The sequence below is a fragment of the Adiantum capillus-veneris genome, chromosome 29 (genome assembly GCF_014529385.1).
Source record: "Adiantum capillus-veneris isolate H3 chromosome 29, ASM1452938v2, whole genome shotgun sequence".
NCBI classification, from domain to species: domain Eukaryota; kingdom Viridiplantae; phylum Streptophyta; class Polypodiopsida; order Polypodiales; family Pteridaceae; genus Adiantum; species Adiantum capillus-veneris.
In genome coordinates this window covers 99,992,827-100,005,740 of record NC_140959.1, presented here as the reverse complement: position 1 = coordinate 100,005,740, position 12,914 = coordinate 99,992,827, and the positions used below count along the sequence as shown (strand labels likewise).

General features: G+C 42.5%; 1 protein-coding gene across 1 annotated transcript in view; it reads left to right on the top strand.

Annotated features, from left to right (window-relative positions):
• The first annotated feature begins 8,103 nt into the window (after window positions 1-8,103).
• Window positions 8,104-12,914, top strand: part of LOC147419653 (valine-tRNA ligase) — a 54,230-nt gene continuing 49,419 nt past the window's right edge. The window contains exon 1 of the mRNA XM_086506144.1: window positions 8,104-8,308. Coding sequence (XP_086362270.1) covers window positions 8,236-8,308 — 73 coding nt within the window. The 5' untranslated portion in view covers window positions 8,104-8,235. The remainder of the gene's footprint in view (window positions 8,309-12,914) is intronic.

The window sequence follows — 12,914 nt, the reverse complement described above, 5'->3', positions numbered from 1 at the left end:
TACCAGTGTCATCCTCTAGGGTTAGTCCAAACCCTGCAAATTGGGTAGGGAAGTCTAACACCTTTTCAGCTCTAATTACGCACACAAAGGCAGCTACATGATCTCTTGGATCTCTCTTTCCTGTGTATTTCTTGTTTACCCATTTTTGCACTTGAGAAGGTCTAATTCTACGATGGTTTACAAATCTCATCATTGGATCTCCACGTCCTAATCGATATACCTCCTCTGGTCTTCTTTAGTAGGCTGGTTCCTCTCCAGTGGTGCTCCTAAGCCATAATTTCTAACAGTTCTCGCAAGAGATGGTTCATCACTTCGAACTCGTTCTATGGATAGTCTTCCAGGCTCCGTTGACCCTTGAGTCTTTGGCTTACTCTCTCCTTGATACCTTGAATAGAGTGGTGGTTCTTGCAAATCCCTTAGCCCTCGTGCGACTTGATAACCATCTCAATTTCGGTCTTGTTTCAATGTTGCACTCTGTCGAAGCCATGCTTGCAATGATGGTTGAGTTGCTGGTTGGTTTTGATTGTTGAATGTCTGCGGTCGGGTAGAATGTGAGGTAGCGTCATACTTCTCTGAAAAGGGATTTGTAGACTTGCTAGGGGTGAAGGTGGCTCTTGGCACTTTGTCAGGGGCATATTTTGATGCTCCTGGAACTGTTGTCTTTTCTACCTCCTTTGGGAGAATGCGTTGGTATTCTCGCCCGTATCTATCAACAAAAACAATATCCTTCCCCATTGCAGTTTCATAGGAGAATAAGTAAAGAACCTTGTCTTTGCTCAACTTGGTTAAGTATGGTTCTTTGCGGCGAAAGTAAGAGACTATTCCCTCGCTCTCATGCTTGTAGATTCCCACATTCTCATTATAAGTTGAAACCCTGGTTGTTTTCTTATCATACATAAAAATTGCTCCAGGTCGATCAATGTTTGGTGGCAGTTCTTGAGTTTCTGAAACCATTTTCCCTTTCACCACGTTATCTCCATATCTGTTGTAATCTTTAGGGTTACTAACTATCAGATAGTGGTTCCCCTTTTCGTCTCGGAATCTATCTCCATCATCATAGACTCGAATTATCTCCAATCTCTGAGCCGGTCTTTCTTCAATACAAATGCACTTGCGTCCTCGATAGTCAGAATAGACTAGGGCTCTCCTTGAGTTTGTTCCTTCTAGGAAGATCACAGTGAACTTGGAGTCATTCAAAGGATTTAGGGAGGTGCTCCCTCCTGGCATTGGTCCGTCATAGGTGAAACCTCCTGGCTATTGACTATCCATCATGAAGAAGGATTTGTTTGATGAAGTGTCAGTATCACCACCTTCCTCAATAATCAATGCTAGTGGATCTAGCCTTGCCTGAGTTACACTCTCCTTGGTGGACACTAAGCTACCTTGGTCACCTGCCACCTTTTGGTCTCTAAAAATGTATCTTCCTGATCTTAAATTCATCAAACTTATCAATGCAATTTATCACAAATCCAACCACTCGCCTGGCAAAGGATCAGTCTCCGCACAACTTCTTGCTTTGCTCCTGAATATACCTGTACACAAGCGTTTAATTTTGGCTATCGAATCAAAGCATTTAACTGCTATAGGTGATTTTATTAATGATTGGTATAACTGGGAGTTAATCTCAACCACTACTATATTTTATACACTGCTGATGTTCTGGATTAGGTCTGCTAATCTGGAACTGTATTTTCCTTGGATGTTGGTCAATTTACGTGAAAAAGTATAAATTCAGTCTTTGCTCCGTCAAATGGAAAAACAAGCTCCAAATTCACTTCTGAAAGAAGTTCTGGAACCCTTGAACCAAATGGAACCTTATTGTCTAAGCCCAATCAAATTTTCTCTTCACTAAGCCCTAGTAGACATCCTACGCGTAGGATGTCTCCTGCTCTGTTTTGCCTGGATTCTTGCACTATGAATTCCCCTTGATGTGCTAAGTCCACGACTGTTTTTACTTTTTGATTTGGACACCTATAAGCTGGTCAATGGATCGAAAATCTGTTCCGATAGCCTGCTGCTGGTCTTGATCAGTCTAATCAACTCCAATTTGGACCAAAATTAACTAGGAGGATTACCTCAGGCTATACAACACCTTGCTATGCCCACAGTCAGTATCTAGCTTCAATTTCTTGCTTTAGACATCCTACGCGTAGGATGTCTTTTTGCCTAGAATGGCTTCAAATTCAAAGCACAGACTCCCCTTGAGGTGATGATCACTTTGGTATGCTCAAAATTAGGTTTGGAGTGCAAAATCAAACAGATGACATTCTACGCGTAGGATGTCTTTTTGGCCTGTTTGACCCCAGACTTGACCCACAGCTTCTTCTTGATGTCAGCAACCCAGTGGTATGCTTAGATTTTGGTTTGGATTTCAAAAGTCCCCAATTTTAGATGTTCTAGCCTTTTTCAGTCAAAAGTGCTAAAGTCTGCTTAGAATCCAATTTTCTCACCCAAATGAGATGAAACCTCTCTCAGTCACTCAATATATCACAGATCATGCCCATGCAGTCATCCTATGGTTTTGGTCTTAAAATAATGCTTTGGCACAATTTGGGTAGGATGTCTGGTAATTTCAGTCTATCTGGCCTTATCCTGTCAAGATATGGTCAAATTTCCACTTTCCATGTGAAAATAGGATAAAACACACCTTCTGAACACACTGGTAATCTCAGATTTTCAAAAAATTGCTCATATCACCCTGTAGACATTCTACGCGTAGGATGTCTCCTGGCTTAAAATTAAAATTTTTCCTGACAGAAATGCTCCTGATGCTCTGCAGCTCTATCAGAAACACTCACAGTAACTATTGGACTTCACTTTAGCTTTCAAATACACTTTTGCATCTTTTTGCGTCTTTTACAACCTTGTGATGAATCTACCAAGCAAGTATACATGCATGAAGAGCTCTAGATCCTGAATCATAATGTCCTACTTACTCTACTTCTACTCATCATATGAAATGGTGATAATGGTGTTTTGGTTGCTTTCTGGCCTCTCCGAACTCTCAAGCTCTCCTCTCACCGCTTCTACTTACTCCAACTCCTACTCTAGAACCCAACTAATATCTAAAACTATCTCAATCTACCTAAATCTACCTAAGTCGAAGGATCTAGGCCAGACACACGCTCCCTAAACTCCCTCTAAGACCTAGAGAGTCCTCCACCCTCTGATCCTATCTAAATGTAAAACGAGACTTTTGACAAGCCAAAAAATTGCTATCCTCAAGGGCTAGTTTCGGTCACCTACCTAAGGTTTTCGTCCCCGACAGCAGCGCCAATGTTGGATGGATACGCCGCGACGGACGTTAGCACAACGAGAACTCACTTAGCAAGATTTGTCAGCTAAGGACGAAGCTCGACCCGTAGGCGCGTGGAAGCAAGCATAGGGTGTCAACTTACACTCGACCGACTCCTAACTAATTCCTACAGAGGTCTCTACCCAATGTCTAAGTCACAGCCTTCAGGACTGCACAAGAGGAAACTTCCTACAACGCTTTCTAGAGCCGAACATCCATCAAACAATCTTGAAACACCACAGAACTTGAAGGTGACTCTACTAACACCAATAGGTAGCTCTCCTTAAGGTCTATGAACCAAAACCCCAACCCAAAACACACGGTGCAAAATCATGTAGGATGTCTGGCCGAAATTTGTAGGTCTTCCTTTTCAAAATCTAAAGTGCCTAATGTGTAGCTCTACTCAATGTGAACGCGTGGATATGCTACAATGCAAAATCGGATAATGTATGCTCACCGAATCACTAGATGAATCTCGTAGATGGAGCTCGCAAAATCGGATCGTACGCGCACAATGTAGGTATCAGCACGTAGCTCTCGTCGGGGGCAACACACTGCACTTCTCCGCACTTGATTCCGACCACCAGTGCACGTGTAACGTCAAGATGAAGCTCACACTCTCTCCCGTACATAGTACGCTCACTCTCAATCTTCAAAACTTTTTTAAAATGACAAAGGTCTTTCATTAAGGTCAAAAAGTGGTATAAATACCTTACAATTCTCAAACCCTAAAGTTTCAAATTAACCATCTACTCAATCTAAATGTCAAAACTGGGATACAATCTGGAAACTTCTGTAAGCCCCAATATTTACAAGGTGAAATGTCGGGTTTTCTCAATAAATGAATAATTACAAAAAATGATGATCTGCCGAGTAGTTAATTTTCGTAGGGTGTGTCCAGCTTCTAACAGTTTCTTTGCATGCTCAAAATCGGCAGTGCTGAGAGACCAAGGTGGAGTATCTCATGAGTGCTTAGGCTTTTTAGCCTCTTGTGAGCGTGGAGAGGTAGATTGTCTCTTATTCCTCTTGGAACGTGTGGGAGATCTACCTCGCCATTGGCTCTTAGCCACATTGCTCTTCGCAAAATTACTTTTAGTGTAGGGAACATTTCCTTTCCTCTCTTGGTCATCATCATATCTTTGGGCATGACTGATGGCTTCTTCCAAAGTTTTTGGATGTTGGGTCTTGACATGAAGATGATAGTCTTTGTCAAGACCCCTATTAAAACCCCGTATCTTTTGGAATTCATCTAGACCTTCTAGTTTTAATATGATTTCTCGATACTTTGAAAGGTACTGTGTGAGAGAGAGGCCAGATATGCGGCATGCATCCCATGCTAACCAATTCTTATTTTCTTCATTGGAGTCCAAAAACTCTTTGGAGAAAGAAGCTTGAAACGCAGCCCAAGACGGAGGACGAGCATCTATTGGAAATGTCATCCACCACTTATAGGCCTTGCCTTTAAGAGATAGACTTGTTTCCACAGCCGTGTTTATATCCGGGGTGTGTCTCAATCGATGAATATCACTCCATTTGTGTAAGAACGTATTGACCGCATCCTTGTTGCGATCACGCTCTTCCCCGTGAAATTCAAGAATGGTGATATTCTTAAGTAATGCATTGCTACCTTTTGCATTGGTGCTGTACTTCTCCAAGAGGGAAGACCTATAGCCTTTGAAAGTAAAAAGTTATATAGAGCTCAACAAAATTATTCTGTTTATGAGAGAGAGCTCTATGCCATAATTTACGCTTTACGAAAGTGGCGAGACTATTTATATGGTGCCGAGTTTGAAGTAGTTTTTGACCATGAGAGTATCAAACGGTTTGCTACTCAAACAGACTTGAAGGACCGTAAAGCTAGATGGGCAGAAATCTCTCCAAGATTATGATTGTAAGCTACGATATCGCAAGGGGCGATATAATGTAGTAGCGGATGATGCACTAAGTCGGATGCCTCAGATTAATTCACTTGCTTTTACGGAACTAAAGAGTGGATTTTTGAAGTCATTACGTGGCAAGTGTACACAAGATCAATCATATGCTAAAGTGTGGAGTGCAGTTTTAAAAAGGGATCCCTCACACTCAAATGTCTCTGAACAGTAAGATCAACATGTCTCTGCATGCGCAAATAGAACCTCCAACACATAGAGCTCCACCCCTACTCAGGAAGAGCGAAACTCCCAACACACAGAGCTCCATCCCTACTCAGGAAGAGCTTAAGCGATGGAAGAATTTTTTCATTGATGATGGATACTTACTCCACAAAGGTAGAGTATGTTTGCCAAAGGACTCAGACACTAGGTGCCAAGTCTTATTTGAGTGTCACGATAGTCCAAGTGCTGGTCATCCAGGTATTCATAAGACGTATACCTTAGTTCGATGGCAATTTTATTACATCATGATGTTCAAGAGTACGTACTAAATTGCCAACAGTGCCAAGTTAATAAGGTTGAACGCCTCAAGCTAGGTGTCCTTTTACATCCTTTAGAGATTCCACAAGGTAAGTGGGAGAGTATCTCTATGGATTTTGTAGTAGAACTACCTACTACAAATCGTGGCCATGATGCTATTTGGGTAATTGTAATCCGTCTCAAAGATGGGTCGATTCATTCCCACTAAGACTACGGTTAAGACACCGAAATTAGCAGTTTATTTGTAGAGCATATATATAAACTCTATAGTCTTCCAGTTAGTATCATTAGTGACAGAGATCGAAATTTTGATAATCACTTCTGGAGAGTTGTGTTCCAAAAGTTGGAAACTAAATTTAATCTAAGTACGGCTGATCATCCAGAAATGGATGGTCAAACAGAAAGAGTTAATCAAGTGCTAGAGGATATGGTACGAGCGTACGTTAGCAAGAAGCAAACCAATTGGGAAGACTACTTACCTATATTGGAATTTGCTTATAATACTTCAAAGCATGTGACTACAGGGTTTAGTCCATTTATGCTTTTATATGGATTTCAACCTAGATTACCCATTATGGTGGGGTTGGCTAATGAGAAGATACAACAAGTGAAGGATTTTCTCCAAGACCATTTTGACATGCTTCGAGTTGCTCGACAGAATATTAAGCAAGCTCAAGATCGATATAAGAAGTACGCGGATGAGCATCGTCGTCTTGCTATTTTTGAAGAAGTCTGAAAACGGGAAAAGCTGCTAAACTTTCACCACGCCATTGTGGATCATTTACCATTCTCAAACGTATAGGTCAAGTGGCCTATAAGTTAGCTCTCCCAGAGCACTCACGAGTTCATCTTGTTTTGCATGTAAGCCATTTACGAAAACAGCTAGGACAGAATGATAATGTCATTGACACATGTGTGTTAGTTGACCTTATCAAACCGCTAAGAATTCCTCATGAGCCCGAAAAGATTTTGGATTCTCATGAGCTTCGCACCAGACATCATGTCAGACGACAGGTGTTGGTAAAATGGCTAGATAGACCTGAAGAAGTTTCTACATGGGAGAATGTCTGCACACTTAAGAAACGTTTTCCTACGTTCGTTTTCAAGGACGAAAACGATTCTCCAAGGGGGGTTAATGTAAGGACATGGGTCCTATGGGCAAGGCCACCGGCGTGGCCGGACAATGTGTACGCTAGGGGGAGGCTATAAGATAGCACGGTTGGGTGGAGACTATCACACACATTACCACCGACATTTCAGTTTTTCAGCTACTCATTGTGCTATGCTGACATGTACCCAACGTCTTGTACCTCGCACTGGCCGCACCCTTTATGTACCTTGCAAAACTGACGACAATTGCTTTCCCAACCCCGGAGTATGTTATTGATAAGGGAATTTAGGAATCCTACCTTGTGTACCTTGTAGACTAAAACTATGTAGTAGGCATTGATCTAGCACATTTTATGTATATTTATGACTCAAGTGCTCATTACGAGCTATGGTCATTTATGCTCGGCCGGCTAATGTGTATTCTTTTTTGAGCATTGAAGAATCTATAAATACATACGTGCAAGAGGAAAATGCTCACTCTTGCATAGGGGGAGATTGCACCCAATGCTCGTGTTTTCCTTCTCTCCTCTCCTCTCTTCTATCTTGCGATGCTGGTGTAGCACTCCGCTTTAAGAGGTGCACTGGCATGTGTGCTATGTCTTGCTCTCTATCTCTTTCAGTCTACGGTTCCTCTCGATTAGGTGCTTGTAAAATTTGTGCGATTTGTGAGGTATACATATTTGCGGTGTTTTATCGTTTTTATCATGCTATTTGAGGTATTTTGCAGGGACGCCATGCATCCGTTTGTAACAATCGCACGGTGAGTAAGCATTACCATTTCTAGATTTTTAACATTGAGAACGTTGTTAATGAACGCACTGAAAATTGCACGTTGCCATGAGAATGACACGTTCCCTTGTATTTTAAAAATTGAGGAGGACTCTACAAACTCCCCCATTCAAAGAGACTTGCATGTTTTTGTTTTTTTTGAAACATAAAAATGGAACAACAAAAAATTAATAACATTGACATCTTCTATGTTTACAAACATTGATGTTGACAAAACTCTAACCCTTCTTGTGATTTTTTGCGAGATACACCTTTGGAACATTACGATCGATATCTCAAACACGTTCTCAGGTAAAAAAACTAACACGCTTTAATGAAAAACTCTCTCTCTCTCTCTCTCTCTCTCTTTCATTTTTATGTCTCACCTTGCTAACACGCTTTAATGAAAAACTCTCTCTCTCTCTCTTTCTCTCTTTGTTTCATTTTTATGTCTCACCTTGCAGTTAATATTTTTCATTTGATAGACAGTTTTTAAATACTTCTCTTTATTCAATGCGAACTCAGCTAACGAAGCACACCTTGGGGCTTAAACCATACTTCGAAAATCAAAGTCGGCCGCCATGGCCAAGGAGCTGAATCATCGTCGGCCTCCCCTGTGAAGACAGCTCTCACTACGAGCTGAATCTCGTCATGCCTTGCCTGTGGATTCTCTGCCAGTCCCTCTTCTTGATCTTCATCTTCACGCTCATGCGTCTTCCTGCAGGTAATTTTTTATTATTCAGGAAATTGAATTCTCTCTCTCTCTCTCTCTCTCTCTCTCTCACACACACACACACACACACACGCACACACGCGCGCGCGTAGACACACACAGAGAGAGAGAGAGAGAGAGAGAGAGAGAGAGAGAGAGAGAGAGAGAGTTTTTCAAGGGGCCAAAATTGAATCCTCTGTATCATTTCTTTGTCAACCTAACGATGAACCCAAAAAAATTGCCTGCAAAGAGCAGAGTGTGGATCTTTCACAAGGCTCAAGGTCTAATGTCTCTCATGTATGGCTCATGAATAAAAAATAAGTGGGATCCTTTGGTTCGAGGGTGTCTTCACGGAATGTCAACAGTTGGATTGGTCGAACTTGATTAAGTGAGGAGGTTGTTGCTTAGAGAGATGTGGTTGTTTTCTAGCTTGTAGCTTTCTAGCTCAAGTTGCTATCACTCCTGTAGTAGCGGTAGTTACTAGTGTGATAAAATGTTGAGTGGCTTTTTGTCTCAACCAGCTGGTTCTCGTTCCAACAGGAAGAAGCAGGTGATGTAATCACTTCCGGTGAGCGAATGGACAAAACACAGAGACTAGTACATTCTGCAATGCTCTGGAACACTTTACTCTACTTGAAAGAAGAACTGGAACACACACACACACACACATAGAGAGAGAGAGAGAGAGAGAGAGAGAGAGAGAGAGAGAGAGAGAGAGAGAGAGAGTATTTTAGCGTCGTAGGAAACTATCCCAAGAGAGGGATGCCCTCGTGCACAGTTGGTGGCTCTATCACATACTGAAGTTTTAGGTTAGAGGAATCCAACGAGCCATTCCTAGCGTCGATCGCATTCTCGGGTGGGTAGATGTGCAACAGTTTCACCCGAAAACTGATCCCCTGACTAAACTTATTAATAAGTCATTTTTATGATTTACTTTGTTGGGTCTGGTGGACAGTTTGCCCTAGCTAAGCCTTAGTAAATTTATAAGTCCAATTTCAGTCGCATAAAGGGAACCAAACAGCCAAGCAGTTGAACGAATTGTAGATCACCGAGTGCTAGCAGAAGGGCAGCCTAGCGTTTCCAATTTTCAGATCAGCTGGTGTTTTGTGCTCAAATCAGCCAACGCTTCCTGTAGTCAGCTTTCAACCCCTAGCGTTTTTGTTGGGAATCATCAGAGCAGCTAGTGCTCACTGCTTGCACATTTTAGTCCTATCGCCTCTCTCTTGTGTAGATCAGTCCTAGCGTTTTCAGTTTTTAGTCCTCTCACCGGATTGGGTTGATTCTGCACTTGCTAGTTCTTCGCATAACGGTTTGTACTTTGGTAGCCCGAGCCTCTCCTCGGCCATTCCCTCACCGGCATCGAGTGCTCCATTGCTGTCCATAATCGGCATCATTGAGATCTGCGTTTTTAGCCCTCCATTCTTTGAATTCTGAGCCATTTGCTCGAAGATATCCATGATCTTCAAGAACCGAGCTTTGAACATAAGATCCTCATCCTCTAGCTCCATGGGTCGCTTCCCTTTGTCAAGAACCCTTTGCTCCTCCTGCCCACTGTAAGAGGATGCTTCCTTTTCAGGAACCTCCGTCTCTCTTTTCTGCCATAGTGCTTAATTCTATATCCTTTTACCCACAACAATCCACGGCGCACTCTTTGAGGAAAAAGTCTCATCCCGTCGATGGAACCATAAGACCAGCCTATACACAGTAAAGGGCGGTACCAAATCTACAACCTGTTAATTACACACAGAGTACTGATGGAAAGGAGAGAGACTCAACACTTGCGTCTAGCGGCTAGAATGCCTTGCGCAATGATGACCGATACCCTATTGGCCCCAAAGATTGGCGCCCCTTGCGGTATTTCTTTATTTGATTGAAATGGGAAATCCCCAAGCAACTTTACAAGCTGTCCAAACCTGTCTGGGGCTGTAATTTCAGAATTTGGCCCAATTTCGACAACATAACGGCTCTATAACTTGCAAGTTAGGGGTGACTTCCCATGCAATCCGGGAGCTTTTCTGTGGGCTGGCGAGAAAACGCAGAGCGTTGTTTTTCATTGTTACAGCCTCTAAAAAATACCCGAACTCCTGTACAACCACACTCTAGCTTCCCCGAAGCTTCATTGAAGTTCTGGTGCACTTTAGGAGCAAAACCGTAAACTTGCAATTTTACACAACAGACTGTATTTCTCTGTTTTGGGTCGTTTCGGATGGAGCTATCGCATCAACACGCTCCTGCATACAATGGGTAGCTGCCTTGTGATTTGGAGGAGTTTTCACGCGACAAAACTCTCCAAATTCGTGTTTCTTCGCGATGGAGCTGTGCGTACCCACAGGACTGTACATGATCATTTGAATAGCCCAACTAGTGGGGCATTACACTATGTGCAAAGGGGAGAGAGAGAGATGCACGACAACATATCATCGCGCTACATGAGACAAAGGCAAGCTTTCCATTAAAGCTGTAAACCTGCACCCACTACTCACACACACAGTGTGGCTCACTATGAGTAAAATTCAGCCTCTACTCTCAAATTGGGCGCCCCCTCTTCATGCTAAATCTGGCAAATTCACGTGGAGCCGCCATGTGTCCAGTTTGCCCTTTTGATTCTCTAGTTCCCACTAAGTTATAAAGTTATAAGTGACTTGTCGAGTGGCCCAAATTCCATATGGCGTGCACAGGCTTCTATACTTGTCAGAATTCGGTGCTAACTGGCCGGACGAGTCCAAGACTGATCGACTAGATTCTCGATGTGAGAAACTTGTTCGGCCGCGGCCGTTTCACACTGGCCATGTAATGTCCACTTGCACCTTTTCAAGGGTTTCGCAAAAAACAAGTAAAAGTAAAATACATAAAAATATGTAGTATTTATTTAAAGAAGGCAATAGGAAAGGTACACCTCCTGTGACACCTGTCGTTTGCATTGTCAAGGGTATTTAGGGCACGAGGACTTTTACATCATGCCTTTAGAAGGGTGTGACCTCCTCCGAGAAATCCCTTGGTTCCCAAAGAATAGTGCCGTGGTCGACTATAGGGCAAGGAAAGCCATCTTGAAGAATGAGAAGGGCAAAGAGATTGTACTTGATGGAAAATTGAAAGGCGAGTCAGTCCCACTTGATGAAATCCAGTTTTTTTTGTTTACCCGATTTTCTTGAAAGAACTGAATGTTGATCAAAGGTCAGACCTCGAAAAAAGAACAACAAGATTTTCTGCAAGCTTAGATTGACTGTTTCTCTGAGGGATTACCAGGCGAGTTGCCTCCTTCACGTCTTGAAGATCACATGGTTGATTCCTTGTAGTACACCACCAAACCGGTCACCTTACAGAGTTAGCCGAGCCCAAAATGAAGAAATAATGAACGAGAACAGATCGATGATATACTTGACAGACTTCAGAGTTCTACTTGCCGACTTGAGAGTGGTTATCATTAGATCCGAATTGCTCTTGAACACGTCTACGAGACAGCTTTCAGGACGACTTTTGGTTTGTAAGGATATTTGGTTATGCCATTTGGCCTTACGAATGTACCGGCTACATTCAACCATGTGATGGACATAATTTTTAGAGAGTACCGATCATGTGTGGGCACTTTCTTTGACGACATCATCGTCTTCTCCAAGAATGAAGCAAAACACAGACACCACCTATTGCAAGTCTTCTAGGCATTGCGGAAACATAGATCGGTTATCAACGCCAAAAAGAGCGAATTTTTCTTGCCTGAGATACAGTGCTTGGGGCACATTGTCTCAGCAAGAGTAAAGATGGATCTGGCCAAAGTTGCGACTATTCATGATTGGCCTGATTTGAAGAATATTCATGAGATTTGAAGCTTATCTGGGCTTGTGCTCATAATATCGGTGGTTCATTCGGAAATTTGTAGAGATAGCTTCTCCTTTGCATATGCTGACTCAGAAAGAAGTTCCTTTTACTTGGGGACCGACGGAGATTGCAACCTTTGAGACTCTCAAGGAAAAGTTGACTACGGGACCGATGTTGGCCTTACCAGACTTGCAAAAGCCATTTGAAGTTTATTGTGATGCTTGTGGTCATAGTTTGGGAGCAGTCTTGATGCAAGAAGGCCATGTAATTGCTTACGAGAGCATAATTTTTTAACGTCCTGAAATGGTTGCACAGATTTATGAAAGAGAGCTTTTCGCAATTATCGATGCTCTTACGCAATGGCGACACTATCTCCCTGGAGCCGACTTTATAGTCTTTACAGATCACAAGAGTTTATGCTACTTCTTGTGGCAGAAACGGCTTTCGGAAAAGTAGATGCGGTGGGCTAACATCTTGTCACAGTTTCATTTCCAGTGTCAGGTGCAACGGAAGAGAATAAGGATTTAGCTCGGATCTAGTACTCCGCACACAAACACAAGGAACACTTTACTTCACTTGAAAGATTTGAATCGAACTGAAAGAAAGAGAGAGAAGAGATGACACAGGGATGTAAGGTCCCAAATCCTCAAGGGTCCCTTTGCTCTGCTGCCAGAGCAAGTACTTTCTTTATTCTTGCACTATGCTGATACAATGTGTAACAAACTGGGACACCCCAAGTCAAGATTCTACTATGACACAACAAAGATACCCTCTAAAACACTTCACAAAAGACGACACGGCT